The sequence below is a fragment of the Micropterus salmoides genome, unplaced genomic scaffold, assembly GCF_014851395.1.
Source record: "Micropterus salmoides isolate LMB-PRFRI ecotype aquatic unplaced genomic scaffold, ASM1485139v1 Ms_hic_scaffold_21, whole genome shotgun sequence".
NCBI classification, from domain to species: domain Eukaryota; kingdom Metazoa; phylum Chordata; class Actinopteri; order Centrarchiformes; family Centrarchidae; genus Micropterus; species Micropterus salmoides.
Window position 1 is genome coordinate 2,508,059 of NW_024041262.1, and position 25,007 is coordinate 2,533,065.

The 25,007-nt window shown below is 42.5% G+C and overlaps 1 protein-coding gene across 1 annotated transcript in view; it reads left to right on the plus strand.

Annotated features, from left to right (window-relative positions):
- ryr2a (ryanodine receptor 2a (cardiac)) overlaps positions 1–25,007 on the plus strand; it is a 208,275-nt gene that overhangs the window by 107,039 nt on the left and 76,229 nt on the right. The window contains exons 29-52 of the mRNA XM_038735834.1: positions 318–526; positions 1,401–1,577; positions 1,824–1,969; positions 2,113–2,227; positions 2,642–2,802; positions 2,921–3,080; positions 5,547–5,633; positions 6,083–6,214; positions 6,430–6,524; positions 6,646–6,821; positions 7,145–7,803; positions 8,764–8,964; positions 9,149–9,254; positions 9,431–9,574; positions 16,572–16,699; positions 17,359–17,504; positions 19,357–19,471; positions 19,741–19,873; positions 21,324–21,427; positions 22,163–22,298; positions 22,464–22,650; positions 23,312–23,423; positions 23,508–23,628; positions 23,786–23,955. Of these exons, the coding sequence (XP_038591762.1) occupies positions 318–526; positions 1,401–1,577; positions 1,824–1,969; positions 2,113–2,227; positions 2,642–2,802; positions 2,921–3,080; positions 5,547–5,633; positions 6,083–6,214; positions 6,430–6,524; positions 6,646–6,821; positions 7,145–7,803; positions 8,764–8,964; positions 9,149–9,254; positions 9,431–9,574; positions 16,572–16,699; positions 17,359–17,504; positions 19,357–19,471; positions 19,741–19,873; positions 21,324–21,427; positions 22,163–22,298; positions 22,464–22,650; positions 23,312–23,423; positions 23,508–23,628; positions 23,786–23,955 (3,920 nt within the window). The remainder of the gene's footprint in view (positions 1–317; positions 527–1,400; positions 1,578–1,823; positions 1,970–2,112; positions 2,228–2,641; positions 2,803–2,920; positions 3,081–5,546; positions 5,634–6,082; positions 6,215–6,429; positions 6,525–6,645; positions 6,822–7,144; positions 7,804–8,763; positions 8,965–9,148; positions 9,255–9,430; positions 9,575–16,571; positions 16,700–17,358; positions 17,505–19,356; positions 19,472–19,740; positions 19,874–21,323; positions 21,428–22,162; positions 22,299–22,463; positions 22,651–23,311; positions 23,424–23,507; positions 23,629–23,785; positions 23,956–25,007) is intronic.

A 25,007-nucleotide genomic window follows, 5' to 3' on the forward strand; every position in this document is an offset into this window, starting at 1 on the left:
TAGTTATCTTCACAAAAGCTTACAAACCTCTCAACTTTGTCCCTGTAAGCCTGGCCTCCATGGGGAGATATGTCTGCACATTTTCAAACATGAAAGGACATTTGCCCTGCCTGCAATCAGCTGTGGTACATGTAATTATTTCTTAGTGCTTAATAACATTTTCAGAAGAGATCTCTTCAATTTCTTAATTCACTAGGTCAATATTGAGTTGCACAAATGGTTGATTAAATGATTCCTCTAATAATAGTTAAGAGGTAAATTAAGTGGTAATACACATAAAGCTTCAACTTTTTTTCTTTTCTTCTCTCTGACTCCAGGTTTTATTCCAGTGTGCAGTCTGGGTGTGTGTCAGGTTGGAAGAATGAACTTTGGTAAAGACGTCAGCACTCTAAAGTACTTCACCATCTGCGGCCTGCAGGAAGGTTATGAACCGTTCGCTGTCAACATGAACCGGGATGTCACCATGTGGCTCAGCAAGAGGCTGCCTCAGTTTGTACCTGTACCCCCCAACCACCAACACATAGAGGTGAGGGGTGTCACCCTCAATACACTCAGGACCACAGGGGCAGATCTAGAGAAATATTCATGGCGTGGCAAGAGGGCGGCAGGACTATATATATATGATGATTCATTCGCTAATAATCACACACAGTAGGAGATATTAACATTTGTTTAGAAAAGCCCCTAAATGAAGATACTTAAAGTGAAAAACATTACATTACTGTAGCACGAGTAAAGCATTGAATAGAGGTATCTAAAGGTGCCACTAAAAACCTATAAGTTGTTTTACTAATTTACATTAGTTCATCACATCACATTTTACTACAAGAATCATCTGTTCATCATAAGAATTTCTACAGCTCATAGTTTGGTAAGTGCTGTGTAATTCAGGTGGAAAGTACCTTACAGTTCCATTGCTCACTGATTTGTTGTTTCAAAAAGGAAAACATTTTCAGTCTTCTCCCATGAGACCTGATAACAAGAGCGTGGCGGTCTCAGCTTATTTGACAGTACTCACCTCCACTAACTTGCCCCTCCGTCCTGCTACAAGGCGAAACCATGTGTCAGTCACACTATTGTGCAGCTCTATTTGTGGAAATGTGTCAAGTTAATTACTGGATAAACCAACCCTGTGAGAAAAGCAACTACATCATCGTAGTAGTAAGTAGAATCCTTACCACTGTAATTTTTGGTAGAGCTTTCAAAGGCACTGGCCTGAGATTTGGAGTGAAATGAAATCCACATTTTAGGACACTTTTCAGAACATGTTTTGTCTTCTATGTTTTTTTCCCCAAACCTGTTCAATTAACTACTGAAAAAAGTGATCCAAGCTGATTGGAACACGCTAAACTGACAGTACAGACAGAACTAATGGTTTCTGCTTTTTTCTCCTTTTTCAGGTGACAAGGATAGATGGGACAGTGGAGTCATGTCCATGCCTAAGGGTCACCCAGAGGTCATTTGGCTCACAAAACAGTTACACTGACATCACCTTCTACAGACTGAGCATGCCCATAGAGTGCGCAGACTCCTTCTCCAGATCCTCACCTAGTGACAGCCTCTTTTCGCCTAAGAGGGTAACACTACCACAAACACACTGACATGCACTTAACACATATCCACATTGCACATTATCTTGAATTTCCTTACTCAGCTGCATACTTTACATCTCTGTACATGTATGTCATCTCATTTACATTGTTCATAAAACTATTAAAGGAAAGCTCACCATTTACTGCTACACAATTACCTGCAAGTGTACAAAGTAGGGTTGGGTATATGACTGAGAAAGTGTGTGGTATGTTCACTGTGTGTTTATGCAGGAGCTGGAGGACTTTGAAACTGTGTCAGACTTTGAGGTCCTGATGAAGTCTTCTCATAGTCACAGTGGTCCCAATGGACCTGAGAGAGATGAATTCAACAACCACAAAGATTATAACCAGGAGAAGCCCTCCAAGCTCAAACAACGGTAGAACCTCCGTTTCCTTTTATATCAACATTAAAGATTCAACAGTTTAAAATAGAATCTGTTATGTATATGCAATGCGTGCTCTCTACCTTTTACTCTTCTGTTGTGTTTGATAAACCTAAACTAACCATATGATCTTCCAGGTTCATGTTGAAGAGAAACAAGCCGGACAACAGCTGTCCATCATCTGCCCGTCTGTCAGGGGAAGGGATGGCTGATGACAGAGATGAATATGAATTCCTTATGCAAGCCTCTACTGTAAGATTATAAAAATACAAACTAAAAATGACTAAACACTCACACGCAGTATATATGTTACTAATGAAGAGTAGCTCCAAGAGAGCAAGTAAGGCTAAAGATTCACAAAATTCTTCTTTTTCTGAAATGAATACGTTGAATATGACACAAACAGAATTATCACATGGTGCAGGTCTACAGGTCAGTGAAAAGTGGGACAGTTCAGTCATAAATTAGTCGAATATGAAATTTGATTTAAACTGTCATTTGCTCTGGTTTTTAGTAAATAATGTGTATCCCCTTCACCTGAAAGAAGTTCACCGAGGTGTTCTTAATTCCACGTATTTCAGGAGTTGTAAAGCCCTTTGAGAAAGTAACTGTATTCAAGGGCAATGCAATTAAACTTGACTGGATTGAACCTCTCGTTCTGTGTAGCACTACTACTCAGTGCGGATCTTCCCTGGTCAGGAGCCCAGCTGTGTTTGGGTGGGGTGGGTAACCTCTGACTTCCATCAGCACGACCCAGGCTTTGAGCTGCACAAGGTCCGAACTGTCACTGTTACCCTGGGAGATGAGAAGGGTAAAGTTCATGAGAGGTTAGTCAAGTTGCAGCCAACCCACATCTTAGTATCATTTTAGATTGGGGAGAGAGTAGTTACAGTACATTACATAGAGTGTAGTAACTGTTACATGGTGCATGTGTGTGTTCTGCAGTATCAAGCGTAGTAACTGTTACATGGTGTGGGCCGGAGAGAGCAGCAGTCCTGGTCAGGGGAGGACCAACAATGGCTTAGAGATCGGCTGTTTGGTTGACACAACAAACGGACTGCTGACCTTCACAGCCAACGGCAAAGAACTCAGCACATACTACCAGGCAAGTATTTGAAATATGGTGTAACAGATTCTTTTAATGATCCTTTTCTCTTTCTTCTCCTGCATTCTAGCATTAGTCCCTTTCTCTGTAACATTCTGGGACCAGCTATATTAAAATCACAGTCTCCTATTCTCCAATATATTTTAAAGTTGGACTGAAACAGTTGTTGAGTGTTTTTTTCTGCTATAGCATAGATATCTGCTCTAAATTCTATACAGTATCTAACAAAAGTCCACCAAGTCCACCCCTCACATTTTTGTAAATATTTGATTAAATCTTTTCATGTGACAATACTGAAGAAATTACACTTTGCCAAAATGTAAAGTAGTGAGTGCAGAGATTGTGTAACGCTGGCAACAAAAGTGAGTACACCCCTAAGTGAAAATGTTAGGACCCAAATGCACTGAGGCGAAACTGGATAGTTGGTGAGGTTTATTCTCAAGTAGGTGAAACTTACAGGTGGTTAGTAATCAAAAGTCCAATGAAAATAACCAAAACCACAAGGGCACGAGAAACACCAGAGATACTGGAAACACTAGTAACAAACACCAAACTGGAAACATGGGAAACATCCACAGCAACATCCAAAATTAACTGGCACTGATTGAAAGAGACAACCACTTACAGTAAATGCACAGGTGAGTGAGAAACTAATTACACACAGGTGAAACCACTAAGACAATCAAGGACAGGCAGGAAGTAAAACAAGACAAGAGACACTAGGGCAGACTAACTACAAACTAAAACAATGAAACATAACACAGACATCAAAAGTAACTCGCTAACAAAAAACCTACAGAACATAGAGACAGTAAAACAAGACTAGAAAACACTAATGAACTCATAAGTGACCCTGACTAATAAACAAATGACCAAAGTAACACATAGTACACAGAAGAGCAAACACAAGGGCAGGAAATGAACACCGAAACAGACACAACCAACAAACCCAAACCCTGACAGCATCCCTCCTCAAGGAACGACACCCAGCGTTCCAAAAACAACCCAATCCCAACACCAGAAAAAAAAACAAGTCAGACAAGTCATCAAAAACACAAGTCCAAAACAACACAAACCAGGGTGGGTGGAGGGATGACAGGAGGAGGGATCCAGGGAACTCAGAAAACCAAAAAACAGTTCAAATCAAACTCTCTGGTGGACTGCCAGAGAAGCTCAAGGGCATCAGGGAACCTCAGGCGGACGGCCTGAAGGCAGGGCAACGGGGAACCCAGACAGTGCAGGGGACGACCCGGAGGTCGACCCAACAGGCCGAGCAGGTCAGGAGTTCACCAGAGCTTTATAGGTTGCCACTGGGTTCCTCTTCCACTCCTCCATGACGACATCACGGAGCTGGTGGGTTTTAGAGACCTTGTGCTCCTCCACCTTCCGTTTTAGGATGCCCCACAGATGCTCTATAGGGTTTAGGTCTGGAGACAAGCTTGGCCAGTCCATCACCTTTACCCTCAGCTTCTTTAGCAACGCAGTGGTCGTCCTGGAGGTGTGTTTGGGGTCATGATCATGTTGGAATACTGCCCTGCAGCCCGGTCTCCATAGAGAGGGGATCATGCTCTGCTTCAGTATGTCACAGTACATGTTGGCACTCATGGTTCCCTCAATGAACTGTAGCTCCCCAGTGCTGGCAGCACTCATGCAGCCCCAGACCATGATGCTCCCACCACCATGCTTGAATGTAGGAAAGACACACTTGTCTTTGTACTCCTCACCCGGTTGCCGCCACACACGCTTGACACCATCTGAACCAGATAAGTTTATCTTGGTCTCATCAGACCACAGGACATGGTTCCAGTAATCCATGTCCTTAGTCTGCTTGTCTTCAGCAAACTGTTTGCGGGTTTTCTTGTGCATCATGTTTAGAAGAGGCTTCCTTCTGGGACGACAGCCATGCAGACCATTTTGGTCTGAGCCCTGACAGGCTGACCCCCCACCCCTTCAACCTCTGCAGCAATGCTGGCAGCACTCATACATCTATTTCCCAAAGACAACCTAGCATGGGCACTCAACTTTGGTCGACCATGGCGAGACCTGTTCTGAGTGGAACCTGTCCTGTTGAAACCCTTTATGGTCTTGGCCACCGTGCTGCAGCTCAGTTTCAGGGTCCTGGCAATCTTCCTATAGCCTAGGCCATCTTTAACATTGGATGACAGTGACAAGAGGCTGAAACAACTGTTGTGGTCTTTATTCTTAAGCACCACTGCTAACAAATTGTGTCTGCTCTTTGTTTGTAAGTTACAGTTACTCTGTACTACAGCAAGTTTCATTGTCTCTGTGGGCCCCTGCCTGTTCATCTTCCAGTTCATGATGTACATTTGCCTGCACACTCAGAGGCTTAAAGCCTAAAGGAGCATTTCAGAGGAACATTAATTTTGTTTTCCTTTCAATAAAAAATTAAGAATATGAACAATAAATTGACAAGTCATTTTTGTTGTTCTTCACTCCTCTCTACAGGTGGAGCCCAGTACTAAGCTGTTCCCAGCAGTCTTTGCCAAGGCCACCAGCCCTAATGTTGTCCAGTTTGAACTGGGGCGTATTAAGGTGAGAAGGGCACGAACACATGCAGTTTCATCAAAATAAAGTAAATTCTGATTTCCCATTAGTTTTGGGAGGTTGCTTTTTGTTCACATGTTAAATTACTCGAGTTTGTTGAGACTTGGTTTTTAAATCCTCAGATTACAATTCCTCTGGTTTGATGTCTGAAAAGAATGAGAGCAGCAATCCTACGTCTTTAAAATCTCTGTTTACATTGAGCAAAAAACTCAAGCAGAATATTTCTCATACAGTGGTGTTATCATTGTACAGTCTCTGATGCCTGTCAGTTGGGATAAAACTCTTATACATTACCAGACTAATGAACAGTAAAAAACCAACACTTACAGAAAAAACTGCACTGTGAGTTTGAATATGTCCACGGTATCCTCTGTGGTCTGGCCAGCTTTGTGTTATGTGATGTGGAATAAATATCAACGTGTCTGTTTCCCTGTCAGAATGTGATGCCTTTGTCAGCTGGTCTGTTTAAAAGTGAGAGGAAGAATCCAGTTCCTCAGTGTCCTCCACGGCTGCACGTCCAGTTTCTCACTCCTGTATTATGGAGTCGTGTTCCCAACCACTTCCTTAAGGTAAGGACTCCTATTTATTTATAGTAGGTCTGCATTTGGGGGCTTTTTGCTTTGGCTGACTGCATTTGGGATATAAAAGAGAGGAATGTTGATATGGCTTTTCTGGCTAAATGTTCATATCACTAATTGTGCAGTGTATAGAACAAGGGACGTGAAGGCTGAGCGTTCAGTTTGGACACAGCTTGACTTAAATTCATCTTACTACTTTTTTTCAGGTGTCAGCATCCAGAGTAAATGACAGACACGGCTGGCTGGTCCAGTGTAACGAACCTCTGCAGTTTATGTCTCTGCACATACCTGAGGAGAACTGGTAGAGTACCCCCCCCACACACACACACCCTAATTCCATATACAAATGCATGCACACGCCCCATCTCCTCCTGGTGTCTTATTTCTCACTCCCAGTATCTCTGTGTGTGTGTTTTGTCTAGGTCGGTGGATATCCTGGAGCTGTCAGAGCAGAGGGACTTATTAAAGTTTCACTACCATACCCTCAGACTGTACTCTGCCATTTGTGCTCTGGGAAATAACCGAGTGGCACATGCCCTTTGCTCACACGTAGACGAGGCACAGCTCCTGCAGGCTATAGAGAATAAATACATGCCAGGTAACACAAACAAGATATATGAATAAAATCGCATGCAACGTAGTAGTCTCTGAGAAATAAGTAATGGTTAAGAAATATTAAATGCACAAATAAAGTGGCTACAAATACAGTTCTCGAGGTAGCAAATAGGGAGTTTGTGACTTTGGACTCTCCGTACAGAAGAAGTAAATGTCAGTACAAGTCTATATATACCTGAATAAATTCATGTTATACCAGGTAATTGATGAAGTCTGTTTATTAATACAAACATAAATGGTTCATTTAGGGGTTGTTGTTTCACTTGAATGTTTCTAACTATCTTTCTGTTTGTATGTCACTTACAGGTTTGCTTCGTGCGGGCTACTACGACCTCCTCATAGACATCCACCTGAGCAGCTACGCTACAGCTCGCCTCATGATGAACAATGAATACATTGTTCCCATGACAGGCGAAACCAAGAGCATCACCCTGTTTCCAGATGAGAAGAAGAAACATGGCCTTCCAGGCATTGGCCTCAGCACTTCCCTGAGACCCAGAATGCACTTCTCATCCCCAAGTTTTGTCTGTGGGACCGGACCGTCGTATCGTAATAATGGCAACAACGGATCAGGATCAGGAGACTGTTTCCAGTACAGCCCTGAATTCCCCCTAGATATACTGAAAATTAAAACCATCGAGATGCTAACAGAGGCAGTACAGGAGGGAAGCATGCACGTACGGGATCCAATAGGAGGCAGCACTGAGTTTCTCTTCGTCCCTCTCATCAAGCTGTTCTACACCATGCTCATCATGGGAGTTTTCCAAAATGGAGATCTGAAAAACATCCTCAGACTGATTGAACCGTCTGTGTTCTGTGAAAGACGGGAAGGGCAGGAGGAAATCCACATGGACCCGGAGGTGGTGAAGGAGGTGGAGCCTGAAGGACGAGGAGAAGATGGAGGGAGGAAGATGCCTAAAGAAGGACTGTTACAGATGAAGCTACCAGAGCCTGTAAAACTCCAGGTGATACTCAGTAAAGCCTCTCAGTTTGTAAATGAAATTGAGACAAAGAAGTTTTCTGTCACATTGCATTTGCTTTTATGTTAGACGACAAGTAATACTTCACTGTAATTTACTGTAGTTCAACATTTAGTTCTAAATTTTTTTACAGTGTGGTCTTGTTTACTTGGTGCAGAATCGCTTGTCCTCCATATCTGTATTTAAATAAGTGTGTACTGTGCAATACCTTTAAAGTGACAGAAAATAGGATTTTCTCAAAAGTCCAGATGCCAGGATGGTATGAGTGTTAGATAGCAATCTGCTATAGGTTGCTATGGCAACACACAATCATGAGTGCAAAGACAACTTTATGCATCCCATACACCAGAACATTTTAGCAACTTAAGAATGACAATACAAGTCCATTATTTCAGAGGCTGAACCATGTATGACTGAGAGGCGAGTTCATTTACGATCCAGACAAGCTATTTAATGTATTTATATATTGTAAGATATATATATATATATATATATATATATATATATATCTTAAAATATATAAATAACTCAAACGCACACACATCACACAGCCATTAATGTCTAAATAATGATAAATAATATAAATAGTAGTAATGATAATGAGTACAGACCCCCTGAATAGAAGCAGGGCTCACTGGTGCCTTGGACCTCCTTAGATACACAACCAGCTCCTTTGTCTTTGTCACGCTGAGTTGCAGATGGTTCTACTCACCATGTGACCTACCCCAGCCCTGAACTCAATCTCATCACCCTTGCTAATACATTCAACTACAGCAGAGTCATCAGAAAACTTCTGAAGATGGCAGGTTTCTGTGTGTTAGTTGAAGTCTGTGGTGTAGATGGTTAATTTATCGAGTTTTCATCGTAATATGTAGTTTACACAACAGTATGTGTGATTGCATGCATCTAATCTGTGTGTGTGTGTGTGTGTGTGTGTGTGTGAAGATGTGCCATGTGCTTCAGTACCTGTGTGACTGCCAGGTGCGTCACCGTATCGAGGCTGTGGTGGCCTTCTCTGATGACTTTGTGGCCTGTCTCCAAGACAACCAGCGGTTCCGCTACAATGAGGTGATGTTGGCACTCAACATGTCTGCCGCCCTCACTGCCAAAAAGACCAAAGAGTTCAGATCTCCTCCACAGGAACAGGTAGGAACACCACTGATGATGCTTTGGCACTTGTGTATTTGGAGGCATTATTACTTAAATGCACTGCAGAGCCCAAGTCAAGTAGCATCTTTCTAAAACACTGGTGAGAACAAGCTCCCAACATCCCAATCAAAACCTGTGACCAAATGTATGGTGGATTTCCGTGATGGATGTGTTTCTGCAGATCAACATGCTGCTGAACTTTAAGGATGAGAAGCAGGAGTGTCCCTGTCCTGAATACATCCGAGAACAGCTGCTCGACTTCCATGAGGACCTGATGAGACACTGTGGTAAACCATCAGCTTCACCTACACAGCCAACAAAACATTTATTGAACTGCAGTATCCAGGGTACCCATAGAGATCAATAGGGATCAATAGTAATAATAAAATGAATCAATAATATCTGTATATTGTATATTCACTAACTGCAAACACACTGTTTACCGATTTCTCTATTCTGTCAGGTATTGAGTTGGATGAGGAGAGCGGGATAGAGGGTGACAGTGACTTCACCATCCGAGGTCGACTCATTTCATTGGTGGAGAAAGTAGCTTACTTGAAAAGGAAGATGTCCAACCTGCCAAAGGAGAAAAAAGACAGGAAACCCAGTAAGTCCTCTGCACCAGTTGATACAGACAGCATGGGGGGGGACATGTGACAATGTGTTACTCTACTACTATATTAGAGTTTGATTCTGAAAAATCACACACAACGTGAAATGTGCTCGGTTTATTCAGATTCCCAATGGACGAATGTTTTACATTTTAATGACTCCATGAACTTTACTCTAGCTTTACCTACAGAACATATTTTACATGTTACGCCTTTGGTCAGGATTGTTGGAGGTTGTGGATTTCCATTGGTAATGGAATTTGGAATTTGTCTTATGTCTTAAGTGCATAAATGTCACTTTATTTAGCCTTGTGGCACTTGGAATATGAGACATTCATTCTTAAAGGTTCCACCTTTATCTTCTGTGGCTTGGTTTCTGCCTCAATAGTATGTCGCGTCCAACTTGTTTGACTTTATTAGTTGTGTTGTTTAAAAGTCCCAGTTTCACACAGTTTACCTCCCTCTGCCTCTCTCAATTCCATTTGGGTATGTATGAAATAAAAAGAAAATAAACAGATAAATGATATATATAGATATATAGATAGATAGAAATGTGTGTAGATAGATAGGTGTGTGTGTGTGTGTGTGTGTGTGTGTATATATATGTTATTATTATTTTTCTTTTATAAGCTGTGTGCAAGTGTGTTGTGGTGTATAACATATGTGCATTTGACCATTACAGTTTAACATAATGCTCTGTAGCTGGGGACAGTGAACCCTTATGGGGACAGTGAACCCTCCTATAGAACTTGACCACAGACTCAGAGCTGGAGAGAGGCACAGTGAACCCTTAAGGGGAAGTAATGATTGATGGGTGTGCAAAGAGTGAACCCTTCTATGAAATTTGACCTCTGACCCAGTGGTAGGGGGAGTAGAGGTTAGTGTGTATGAAGGGACTGTGCCCTTATATGGTTTTTAGCAGAGACCTAAACATGTCCTATATAAGCTGTGTTCGATGTACAGAGAGACAGAGTGGCCATCGGGCTGGGTCACTCTCCAAGCTGCTGCAGAGCTTGTAATTGATGCTGAATTCTTTGATGTAATAAACTTTTATAATCAAGAACAGTGTCAAGCGGATTTCTTCTCAACACATCATCGCAGCATTATCGTTCGGACACCACAGTGTTCTGTTTTCTTTTGTCTGCTATGATTGACTGCCACTTCATCCTCTCTTTTTAGGGCCAGATAACATACCTGGTGTTTGGAAAGCAGACTGATCAGAGAGTCTCGGAGGGGGTAGTTAGTCTCAGCACCAGCTGACAGAGGGGGTTCTTTTGAGCTTTGGAGCTTTGGTTGTCGAGGGGGGCTGATTTAAGGAATGACAGGAATTTTCTAATATGTCCAGCTGTTGCAGTAGTCCTTGGTCAGTAGGAGACATTAGAACAAGGTCATCAGATTTTATTCACTTCAATGCTGCACCGTACACCGTGTTTAATGCTGTCTGGACCACAAGCTTTACTTGGCCGGAGAGATTTTGCCTGTGTGCTCAGTTCTTCACAAATCTGACCTGTATTTGGTCATCAGCAGTCACAAAACAACCTCATGGTGTTTTTATTGTAGCTGGTGATTTTAATCAAGTGGACCTTAGAACTGTTTTACTTAAATTCCACTAACATGTCCACACCCTCACCAGGGGAAGCAATACCCTGGACCATGTTTACACAAACATTTCTGGCAGCTACAAAGCCCTTCTGCGTCCCCATTTTGGTTTGTCGGACCATATTTCTCTGCTTCTCCTGACCACTTACACACGACTGATTAAAATGGTCAAACCAACAGTAAAATCAGTCAAAGTGTGGACAGATGAGGCTACAGCATCCTACAGGACTGTTTTGACTATTCACCCTGCTGCCATCTGGAAAGAGATATAGAAGTGTCTGTTGTTGTAGCACCAGATTGCAGAGCAGCTTTTTCCCCCAGGCTATGAGGCTCTTAAATTCAAATTCATCCTCAGCACTGCCTCATGTAAAATAGTTTTATTTCTATGACTTGTTATTTATCTAGTGTATATAATTTTTATCTCTTTATACAGCCCTGTCTTGTAAAAGGATAAATCTACCTTGTAAACAGGGGAGACTGACCAGACACATGGTGTTCCCCTGTGGGTCGATGGCATCAGGTTCAGTTCCTGTTCGTCCATTCAGATCTCCAGTTAGAAGCATGTTTCCCTGAGCCTGGAAATAGGTGATTTCTGAGTGGAGAGTTTCATAAATGTCGTCTGTTGAATCTACTGGGGGTATATAAATTACACAAAGATATAGATCTCTATCAGTTATGCTCAGGCTTTGTTGTAATCTCAACCAAATGTGGGATTTATCCTATTTCATCTCACAGCAGAGATCTCCTTTGTACCATTTGAAGATCCCCCCAATGTTAAACCCTTTTTATTTTTATGGAGGGCTCTTCAACTCAAAGGTTCAGGAGCGGAGACCCTGAATAATCCAGCATCTTATATGAAACAAACACAATGAAAACAATCAGAATTATAGCTGCTGTGCAGCAGTGAGTCAAGCCAGGCATTTTCTGGAGGAGGAAGAACTGTGTGGACCAAAATTAACATTAAACCTTGAAGTCAAGTCTTTAATCCACACTGCACAATGCATGGGTAGGCATTAGCATGTTTATTTTGCATTACCTGGGGCTCAAACTCACAACCTTAAACTCTAAGGGCAAGTCATGATCTTGTTGAACAGCCTGCCAAGGGAGGAACCATGTAAAGGCAGATTTCAAACTAGTGTCACAATTCAGTTATGAAGACACCATTCTGAGAATTGGTGTACTTCATCTAGACAACATAGATGTCTGTAATTTATTTTATTTTATCAACTTTATTTTTTGTAATTACCTAGGAGAAAATAGTTGCACAGAACTAAACAGACAAATCACCACTGAAAATACAAGACAGCTCAAATGTTATTGGTACAGCAGTTAGATTTTTGTGAAGGGATACTTTCCATGAGTACCATAGTCCCAGGAAGAGAGAGATGCATATAAAGACAAAACCAACAGGGCATCAAGTCAGGATCGCCTCCAATAGCGATCCATCTAGTCCTAATAGGGAACACAGATGACTGCTGTCTTATAACATCCATTTAGCAAATACACATAGCAACTCAGTGTGAGCCCATTGCACAAATAAATCACAAAACGGGGGTGTGAAGAAATTGTAAATATAATAATAGTAGTAGACCATAACCAACTAGGCCACAATACAAGGTTTTTCCATTCCTTCTATTTAAGGCGTACACATTTGCACAAATATGATTCCTTATCTTGCTATTTCTTAGTTATTGCTTTCTTGCTAGCTAAAAGTAATATTTTAAGAAGAGACTTGTCTTGAGCGGCCGAGAACAAGGGCAGAAACCCTCTGGAGGTCATGCGAGAGACCAACAGCAATGGCGACAAGACCTCTCCGTAGGTCGGGCAGGAGGCCGGCAACGACCCAAAAACCACTTAGGCAGTCAGCGGTGCAGGTGAGACCTCATCAGAGGTAGGGCCGGATTGGAGACCAGCAGCGAAGCAGCAGGACAGGGAACCAGAGACAGGGCTGCCGTGCTGAGGACAGACGACTGGACAGCCAGACTGAGGACAGGCGACTGGACAGGTGGCCTGGAGGTCAACAGCTGGGTTGCTGGGCTGGAGGCCGGCGTCCACTGGAAGCCAAACCAATGAGGGGCTGCTGCTGCACACCAGAGTCTGATATGAGCAGCAACTCAACAAGGCAGGCAGCTGCTGCACACAGTCCGGGGTTTGCACTTACTACGATACAAAGGGAGGCGGTCCAGGAAACAGTAGATATGCACCAAACAAGAAATAAACAGAGCTTCAAGGTGAATGAAACTAGAACTTCAAAACCAAAAGACCTTTCGAATTCCACTGTGTAAACCTCAAATCCTGTAGTGCTTAAAATGCTTATCATATGCCACCCATCTTAAAAGCTAAGCATTTCTCTCCGGTTTCAGATTTTTACATTCTTTATACCAGATATTGAGAGGAACCATTGTCCGTGACTTAATTTATCTGAATGCATCATCTTAGATAGCACTGTGGCCTCACAGCAAGAAGGTCCCGGCCTTTCTGTGTGGAGTTTGCATGTTCTCCCCGTGTCTGTGTGGGTTCTCTCCGGGTGTTCCGGCTTCCTCCCATCGTCCAAAGACATGAGGACTAGGTTGATTTGTGACCCTAAATTGACCTTAAGTGTGAGTGTGAGTGGTTTTTTGTCTATGTGTGGCCCTGTGATGGACTGGCGACCTGTCCAGGGTGTACACCACCTTTCGCTCGATGTCAGCTGGGATTGGCTCCAGCCCCCCACGACCCTGTACGCAGGATAAGCGGTTGACGATGGATGGATGGATGGATGGATGGATGGATGGATGGCATCATCTTAGAATTGAAGTATGAAATCCAGTTGACTTTATTCTAGTTCTTTTTATTTAGCATTATAATCTTCATTGCACCAGCAGACCATGTATTCTAATTGTGCTGTTTTATAGTAATCTTCCAGGAACAGAAGAGATATTCCTCCCTTTTCTTTTGCTAACTGTGGTGTTTTGAGTCGCACCCTTGGTCTCTATGTCTGTCGGAGTTTCTCTCAGATCGGATCCTGGCAGCGGAGTCAAGGCACTCTGATTCTTCGGCAGCAGCAAGAGGAAAACAGCCAGGTCAACTTTAAATTTGTTAAGAACACAGCGGTGATCCTTTTCTCAATCAAGCATGGGGGTCCTGTCTTTGTTGTGACCAATCTCTTCTTAGGATCCAAAAGTATGTTTGTCACTCAAAAATAAAAGAAAGACAAAGAATACAGTCTGTCCTTATCTGGTGAGTTGGTTCTGGGAACAGGAAATAAACAATAAACATTGAAAAGTGGGTTACCAACGGATGGCCACAAGCAGAATGCATGCACCCTATTTATGCACTCAGTGAGGGCACGGCTACACTCCGATGTCCTGTGAGATTTAGCAAATGGAGACCCTTGTGAAAAGTCTAGAGCTGACCAAGAATAGTCGAAGATTCAATGCTTCAATGGGTGGAGCCTGATTCGACTGTCAATCTCACAGTCGAGGCTTTGCAGCCGGCGTTATGATCATACCATTTTGTCTATATTGGGGTGCTCAACGTGTGGTTTTACATAGAAAATGTGAAAAGAAAGAAGCTTTTAATAAATGTTTTAAAGTGCGTGAATAAATCCAAAATTGTAACCCTAACCCTTAGGGGGTCAGTGCATGTGTGTGGAGTGTATGTGTCTGTATCGTCGGTATGTGTGTAAAGTTAGTGGCAGAAGAGCAACACTTGATGCTGAGAATCAGCCTGTATTTCTTCCATTTATGGAAGCATGACATGATGGTTGCTGTCTAAAATGCATAATGTCACATCATTTCGGTGATGCATAAAAATGCAGTGTCTGAGCGTTGTTGTTTGTGTGTGGAGGCTGCATGTAGGCTTTTCAGTTTCTTGCAGGCCTCTTGCCGTTTGTTCATCATTTTAATTATATCATAGGTTTTCCCTACACTCTTTTTAATTAATTCAGAAACAGACCATTATGCCAATCTGAGTCAAATGCTTTTTTGAAATCTACAACAACATGTTTTTTATGTACGCTTCCCAAAGCGACACAGTGTTTCCTAAATTAGCGCCCCTGCTGGTGACGTTTGTCCATGCCTCCTAAAATGACACATATGAGTGTTAACTACATTACGTAAAGCACGTGGCGTACCTTAAATGACATTAAACACGTGGTTTGACATGTGAAACGGTTGCAGTTTGGTTGGGTTTAGGCAACAAAAACCACTTGGTTAGATTTAGGAAAATGTAAATTACGGAAGTCATGTGATGGAAGTTACAAAAGCCAGGTGACGGAAGTCAGTAATGCAATTTTAGTTAAAACTCAAAATAACTAAACAAAATAACTTTTACTTGGTTTCACATGGGACTTGAACGGCGTTTTACTGAGTGAGTCTGGGGTTTGACCCATCCGATTACCACACCTTACCACCTTATACAGACTTTTTGCCTATTTATAGTAAGTCACCCGACTTGGCCTTTGCTGCTAGAGGTCGATGTGCTGCACAAACTACCTGTATTGTCATTTTATTGGTGAGAAGAGTCTCATGAAATATGTTGTCAATACCCTGTACAGCCTGATACAGGACACTTTTACTATGGGGATATGAGGTGTAAAGAAATGGGTCTAACTGAGACTGAATTGTTTGATGTCTGATTGCTTTCTGCTTTGTTTTACATATTTCACTTACTGGGTTCTGCTACAGGAGGATCTGTTACTGCTTTTCTAATGTAGAGTGTCATTTTACAATCAAGTAAGGGTGTTAGGAATCTGACTGAATGCTCTCAGACAGAAGGGGTCTAGATCTGTAATGCTATAATCTGCTGTGCTACTGCCAAGAGGGGAGCTGTCTGTGTGGTGACCAAAGGAGTCCCCTCAAAACCAACCGTTTGTTGATGTACAGACCCAGTGTTCGGCATCGCTGCAGTAGTCGGGGGCCTGATTTCGTTGACAGTTTTGTCAAAGTTGTTCTTGTGGTGATGTGGAGGGAGGGGAAAGTGGATTGTCTCCATGTGGGTTAATAGAATCTGGTTCTATACCTGTGCTGGCATTAAGGTCTCTGCAGATCAGTACGCTTCTCTGGGCCTGGTAGTGATCGATCTAATCTTCAGGAATGCAGAAGCGATTTTCATTATAATAAGGGGATTCTGATGCAGACATGAATATGTCTTTGAGCCAAATTGAGTGTACAAGGTCTGGCTTGTACCTTAATCCCTGCCCTGGATTAACTCCTTTCAGTTTGGTGGATGGGAACACACTATCTCTGTAGGCTAAGGGACAACCAGTGGAAATGTCTCGTCTGCTCCAAGTCTCCTGCAAACCAAACACATCTGGATCCCCTAACTCTCTGGTGAAGTCTTCCAACATAAAAATAACAAATTCTTCAAAGGTTTCAAAATCCCCTCTTTCTCTGCCTCTTTCTGCTTCTACAGGTACGTTGCAGCAGTTGATTTCAGATACGATGGTCCGCTGGGCACAGGAGTCAGTTATTGAGGATCCAGAGCTGGTCAGAGCCATGTTCGTCCTGCTGCACCGCCAGTATGATGGCATTGGAGGACAGGTTTGTTTGTGTCTATGTGTGTTCCTTTCAACAGAGACTGCATAACATTGAAATCTCTGTTTACATTAGAATATAACAGATGGTGTGGCCTAATGGTTTTGCTTAGCAACCTGTGTTCCTCCCCTTTCCTGTATATCTCTACTGGCTATCAAATCAAGGCAAAATACCAAAAAAAAGACAAATGTGTTTTTTAGTTATGTGTCTGCCATTGCTCACTACGGCAGAAGCAGCCTTACTGTTTGTGTGGCTTCATATACAGTCTCAAGCCAAAGAATGTTCATAGGAAACGCCAACTGTTTGACCATTCAAACACAACTAGAAGATATTTAATTGAATATATGTACATGTACATATACAATAGTACATAATCCTCAATATTTCTGTAAAAACCTGTACTGTATCATTTCTACCATACCAGTCAATTCTTTGGTGTGTAAATACAGTTTACTTTACAGTAAAAGTAAAGTAAGTTGTTAAATTAATAAGATGTTGTTATGCAAACTGTACAGCTTGGAGCAATATAAAGGATTACAGAAAAGCATAGTAAAGAAGGGGACTCAGCTCTATTATACTGTCTCTCTTCACATGTGAGAAGTAATAACAGACTGTACTGCTCAGTCATAAAAGAAATGTATGGACCTGTGTCTCTATCTGTCTAGGTGCGGGCTCTTCCTAAGACCTACACTATAAACTCTGTGTCGATCGAGGACACCATCAACCTGTTGGCTGCTCTGGGCCAGATCAGATCTCTGCTGAGTGTCCGCATGGGAAGAGAGGAGGAGAAACTGATGATCAGAGGGCTAGGGTGAGAACACACTGTCAGCCACATCTGTCAGCCTTTTAATCTTTTCTTTTCTGTAGGATGTTTACTTTTTCCCTTTGGTTGACTTCCCTCTGTTTCCTGTTGTCAGGGTACAGCACAACTGGACAAATGATTACCAAGTTAATAATTACTGTACTTAATCAAAATATGTTTGTGATAATATGAATTTCTTTATCTTATGTCACTGTATGATATGTAACTGCCCTTCAGAGAACCACTACCACAAGTACAGTAGGTCTAATATCAAATTAATTAGGGCTCCAAGCCCGAAGTGGGCTGGGAACCCTATTGTTTTCGTTATTGTTTTTATTATTATTATTCTTCCGTACGTTTTTGCCTAATTCTGATACTGCGGCCTAGACGGTAAGTCCTATGGACACGGAACTCACAGGGTAAGTTTAGACCCATGAGACGAGGGCAGGTAAAAACATTTGCACACTTCTACTTCTAGGGGGCTCTACAAGCAAGGTCAAAGGTTTTGCAATTCCGAATCGCTGTAAGTCCCACGTACGAAGGCGGATATCAAAAACCTTATATCCATGCGTTCGGGGGATCGAGCTGAATCTCCTGATATAGGCCACGCTGAAAAACCTGTGTCTACATATTTGGGGGGGATGCTCCCGATTCATTTGGTATAGGACATGCCTCTGTGCGATGACGTTTTCCTTTAGCAAAATCGCGAAAACTGAAAAACCTAATTTGATTAACCTCTGAAGGCATAAGTCCGATCGGCACCAAACTTGGCATGGACCATCTCTGGACGAAGGTGATACAGGTTTGTGCTCCCCAGAACGCGAAAAAAAATGCGCAAATCGCCCAAAACAGGAAGTGATGTTATATGTTAGGTTTGGAATGGCCGATCAACACCAAACTCGGAGCACTTTTGTGTTATGCCCCCTGATGAGCTGTGCAAAATTTGGTGTCAATCGGCCTCTAGGTGGCGTTATTATTCGTCGTATATCAAATAACGCTCCCATAGACATACATTCACTTTATATCTCCGTAACTGCAAATCCCTTTCATTTCAACCTCTGGTCGCATATTCCCCACGGCCCCCCCGAGCCACAGGAGGGCGCCTTGGTCGACTCGCATGCCCTCCGCGGGGCGAGGGGGGCGGCTGGTACCGGGGGGCTTGGACCCCGCTTACAACTGCTTGCAGTTCTAGTTGAATTTGTGATTAATACCAGAGCTGCAGTGCATTAATGCAGTGAAGTTATATTAAATATTGAAGGTCACAAATGATCCCTACAGAATTGAACCACACTTGTTTCAGCCTCTGAGATTTATAGCTCAGACGACTGGTCCCCAGGACTCCCCAAGCTTTGGTCTTCCTTTCAAACTGTTTGAAGAGGTTATAAAAGCAGACCAGCAACACAAATTCAACCTAATTATTAACCTAATGTGAAACCACTGCTGAGAATCTAACAAAAGTTCCGAAACAGAAGAGCAGGGGAAAGACTTTCCTGGGTTTATCATTATGTTACCTACAGCAGTCCACTGACTGGATCACAACACAGATGTAATAACACAGTTGAATAAGACATGTAGATAGTAAACAAGACGACGTAGAACTTGTCTTTAGGAAATGAAAGATGTCTTACACTAACTTGTTTTGTACCACCGGACATACTTTAACTCCTCTCGTGTTGAAGAGCACGTAAGTAAACCTTAGAAATGGGTAGGTTAATAGAATTTAAAACACCCAGAGTTGATCTTATAATTGTAATAGTTGTTTGTGATATACTATATGAGAGCCATACCTGATGAGAGCACTGATGAATACAGCAGCTTTTAATCTCCACTAAGCTTTTCACCCGCCCCTCTTCCTCTGCAGTGATATCATGAACAACAAGGTGTTCTACCAACATCCTAACCTGATGAGAGCTCTGGGGATGCATGAGACCGTCATGGAGGTCATGGTCAATGTACTCAGTGGTGGAGACTCCAAGGTATGAAGTATCTATAAGCTGGAGAGCCAGAACATAGGCTTAAGTACTGAGGCTGGATCAGGATATCGATGAAAGGACCAGGAGCAGCTTAAATCGATCACATCCATGTGGCTTTCTTTGGTTTTGCGTAGATGTGCTGTATCTCTTTTTAGAGCAAAGACATTTAAATAAATACTTGAAGTGATTTACGGAAAATATAGAATTTATAGTGAGAAGACATTGGTGCATGATTTTTTGTACAGCAAATGATGATGTCTGTTTTTTTGCAGGAAATCACCTTTCCTAAAATGGTGGCCAACTGCTGTCGATTTCTCTGCTACTTCTGTCGAATCAGCCGTCAGAACCAGAAAGCCATGTTTGACCATCTTAGCTACCTGCTGGAGAACAGCAGTGTCGGCCTCGGTGAGTGTGTGTGTGTGTGTGTGTTTGTGTGACTTTCTGCTGCTTCTGGGTTTGTTTTTTTAAGTCCCCCCTTCTTTAAAATGGCATAGCTAAGTTTACTGTATACAGTTCAGAGTGGAATGCACACCATGTACATACTAATTGAGCCACAACATGAATGCAGACCAGGTGGATGATTTGGTGCTGTGGGTCAATCAAGAATTGGGCATTTCTGTGAGTGCACTAGCTGTGCGCAGCAGCACTGTTGGAGTGATCGATAGGGGTATCGAAACAGTGATCAAATGGTGAGTTGGTAAATTCTTGATCTTGGAAATAGTCATTTGACAAAATAATCAAGATTTCTCCTGTGCTGTAGAAAATCTCTCCCTCTTTCACTGATTCAACACTACCTATATACACTCGACTAACTCAGTATGGAATGGTTTTACTCGTATGGCGCTTATCATTCACACACTGAGCAATATGGGATTCTTTAACACTTTGACACGTTGGCTGGAGGAGATTTTGGACACCTATGAATCATCATTTTGTGTGGGTGGTGAAGGTGCAGTGGATAATACACATGCCTTTGGTGTGAGAGACCCGGGTTCAATTCCCCACTGAGACACATCCACCATGTGTCACTGAGCAAGACACTTAAACCCATACTTGCTCCAGACGCATGCGACCTAACAAAAGAGTCAGCTACATTAATAAATATAGTGTAATGTCATAACTGACAGTGAGTTGCACAACAGTCATAGTCTATAAAGTTTTTGTAATTTAAATAACTTTTGCAAGAGATTTTTATGTTGCTGTTAGTAAAACATGGTCATTTCACCCACTGCTCATTCTCAGAAAATGTACCTATTGTGCTGTATTCTCTTCCTCTGAAATCAATAAATACTGTTGAAGTACTCTTGTAAATAAAATGATAAATTCTTACAAAAATGATATGAAATAAAAACAATCATTGTTGCACATTTTTAGAGCAAAGAACAGTCAGACTGCTGGCACAGGCAGGGTGATGCGGTGAGCGTAATCCACTAATTGTTAGTCATTCAGTAACCTAGTAGGAAGAACACAACACTTTGACTAAGCCAGATGTGTATTCAGCCTGAGCCCATGAAGTCACTACAGGTACTGGACACAAGAGGAGGAATGTGACAAACACAACTAATACATTCCTCTTATGTTTGAAAGTGATCCTCTGCTCACTCCTTCCTCACTGCATGTTCATGTGTGTTCAAAGAGAACCTGTTTGCTGGAGAGAGTTTAGATACTTTGTGAAACTGACAAAAGAATATTAATGCGGCTCACAGACAACATCTGCTGTTTGAACAGTGCTGTGTATCCAACATGGCTGTGTCCAGAAACAGACACACTACTGTTGTTTTTTTTTTTTTAAATGTACTCCCCATCCTTTTACTTGTATGTGTTTTAATTATATCATCTCCTCTCCTGTCCTCAGCTTCTCCGTCCATGCGAGGATCTACTCCTCTGGATGTGGCTGCAGCATCAGTTATGGATAATAATGAATTGGCCCTGGCTTTAAGAGAGCCAGACCTGGAAAAGGTGAGGTTGACAAACATTCACACACACACACACACACCACACACATGCACATATATACACACACACAAAGGTAAGTCACTGTATTTCAGCAATTCAGTGTTTGCTTCATTGGAAGAATGCAGCAGAATGAAGTGTATTTAAGAGGCCTAAGGGTTATAATGTTTATTTTTTTTATTGAAACTGTCCTAGAGAGGTGTTGAGTCAATGGTTCATGGTCATTTTGAAGGTGCAGTCTGTGCCACCTCTGACTTGTCTTGTGTTATACTGAGAGGTGTTTCTAATATTCAGTATACACCAGTGATATTACTGTGGGTGGACTACATATTAGAAACACATCTCAGTATAATGTTGCACCTAAAGGTGTGTATAGTAATCTGGTATCTGAGGCAATATCTACAAGTAAACATATTTTAATAAGAAATGATGAATAATTATTGGATATTGTTTTGACACAAATGCACACAAATCAGTGCCCATATGAAGCACTGAAAAGTTTTTTAACATTACAAGTTAGCGAGAATTGTAGTCTACTCAAGCTCCATCAGGCATATTAAAGCAAAACACAGAGAATAGATAATATACCAGTGTGGGAGTTTTGTTTTCACTTTTATTTAAGTTGTGCTGTCCAAAGATAAACCTGTCACACTTCTAGGCACGGGTAAATTTAAAAATAAACATTTGTCAAAATTATATTCATGCGATATAAAAACATTTCTCTTTTCACTTTGTCTGCAGGTGGTGCAGTACCTGGCCGGCTGTGGGCTGCAGAGCTGTGTGATGCTGGTGCGTAAAGGATACCCAGACATCGGCTGGAACCCTGTGGAGGGTGAACGCTACCTCGACTTCCTGCGCTTTGCTGTCTTCTGCAACGGTGAAAATTTTAAGTTCCAATTCACAAGTAAATTTTCTCATAGTCGACTATATTGCCGGTCAAGTTAGTTATTTTCAACTAGCAACTGTTGTCCCTCTTTGTCAATGTAGTATGTGTTTAACATACAGTACGATGCCATGAACACCTCTACTCTTCTGTGGCCAGGTGAAAGCGTGGAGGAGAATGCCAATGTTGTGGTGAGGCTTCTGATTCGCAGACCAGAATGTTTTGGCCCCGCCCTTCGGGGTGAAGGTGGGGATGGGTTGTTGGCAGCAATGGAGGAAGCCATTAAGATCTCTCAGGATCTCTCCAGAGATGGTCCCTCTCCTACATCTGAGAGCAGCAAGACACTGTAAGACAACATCGTCATGTCTCATTAAGTGGCTCTTAGGGTACTTACGAGATTTAAAAGCTAACATATACCTTACCTTACAGTTACACTGTGTTTCTATATTTGCTCTACTATGAGCCATGTAGTTTATTCACAGTGTAAATCAGTGCTATTGTAAAGGCCCACATGATATCTGTTCTAACCAAAACAAATGTGTTTTCAGTCCCAGGCCTGTGTATTAAAATCCACTGAAACTGTTGCACAGGAACATCCACACTGTAAGTCATTTGTTATAGGGTGGCAACCTGCAGGGCAAGTACTTCAGTTAGCAGGGCTACCAAACCTTGCCCACCGATGTCTTCCATTACCTCTATTCGCCCCATGACCTTTCATGCTGATCGTGTTGATAACACGAGTGTCCCTTCATTTCATAGAGGATGGTCTCATGTACCCTGGCTGAAGGAGATGGCTGCCTTCTACGGTGTACAGATACAATACTGCTGAGTCAGTTCACTCTGTTAGTACGTGGCTGTTGTCACACCTACAAAGCTTTAGTGTAAAAGTAACCCTCAGAAAAAACTTATTTATAATCGAATGTGTTTGAGAGAAGAGTGATCTGAACTATTTAGTAGCATCAGTCATCTGTTATTGTGAGTGTGTGTGTGTGCGTTTGTGTGTGTAGCAGTGACATGCTGGAGGAGGAGGAAGATGATACCATCCACATGGGCAATGCCATCATGACCTTCTATGCTGCTCTCATTGACCTGCTGGGCCGCTGTGCTCCGGAGATGCATGTGAGTGACAACACACTGTACACACACAAACAAACACACATACTCATATAGATACTCACAATACCCTAACCCATTTTCTATTAGTTGATCCACGCTGGTAAAGGTGAAGCGATACGTATCAGAGCCATTCTGAGGTCTCTGATTCCGATTGAAGACCTGGTGGGAGTCATCAGCATTCCATTCTCCATGCCCAACCTGGCTAAAGGTAAGAAGCCCCTCCTGACATGCATTAAATTGTAATCTTGATTTGAAATTATGAAAATGTGCTAACGCAAATAAAAGGCAGTAACTTGGTTCATAGTTAAATCTTGACATAAACGTGTTTCTAATGTGTGTTTATGTGTTTGCCTGGGCATACATAGATGGATTGGTGGTGGAACCAGACATGTCAGCTGGTTTCTGTCCAGACCATAAAGCAGCCATGGTCCTGTTCCTAGACAGAGTCTACGGTATAGAGGACCAAAATTTCCTGCTACACCTGCTGGAGGTTGGGTTCTTACCTGACCTGAGGGCTGCCGCCTCTCTAGACACTGTAAGTGTAGGCTGTGTGTGTGAGTGAGAGAGAGAGAGAAACTGAGCAAATAGCAATGAATCCCACTAACACCAACTGCAGTTCCTCTCAGCTCCATGAAACTTTTTGTCTATATTTAGGAGTCCAAGCTCGAGGTGGCTGGGGGCCACACATGCAAGCCAGCATGGCTCCCAGGACCAGTGGTGCTGGGAACCCTATTTGTTCACTCAGATTTGTATTCTTCTGTTGGCAAAAGTCATACTGCTGCCCACACCATAAAACAGTCCTTCCAGTCAACAGACTGTTCAGGAGGCAAAACCCCTTCAAAGCAACTGGGCCAGACTCTAGCCACTCCAGGAGTATTGCGGCAATATGCCAGAAATGGGGGTCCGATTTGATTTACCTCCAGGAGCCAGGAACAAAGTCTGTGTGAAAAGCCACAGCTGAAATGCCGGTGTTGTATTACATGTAACGGTCTTTTTATAAGTCGCTGGTACTGGAGAGGTGAATCGCTATGTGAAAACACATGATAGCGGGATCATGCCACAACTGTTGGTTTAGTATGAATGAGCGAATGCTGTATAGTGGCAGATATATTCTCTGCGTTTATTGCGGGATCTCTGTTCGAAAGCAGCCTCTGTCTCTCCGTCAACCCTGAAGCACTGTGCCAATCAGCTGTCTCCAGTGTTCACGAACATCTTTACCACCTTACTGACATGCCATGCTTCAGATCCTTCGCGATCATTCCAATCCCCAAAAAACCAAGGACCACAGTACTTAATGGCTACAGACCTGTCGCCCTGACCTTTGTGGTAATGAAGTCATTTGAGCGCCTTGTGTTGTCTCACCTAAAAAAAAATCCATCACAGACCCACTCCTGGACCCCCTGCAGTTTGCCTACAGAGTTAACAGGTCTGTTGACGATGCAGTAAGCATAACTTCACTTTATCCTCGAGCACCTGGACTGCTTAGGAACCTATGCATGGAGGCCTGCTTTCAGCTCCTGCTGCAGGACAAGCTCTTCCATGAACACCGGTCCCCCTCAAGGCTGCGTTCTTTCCCCTCTTCTCCCT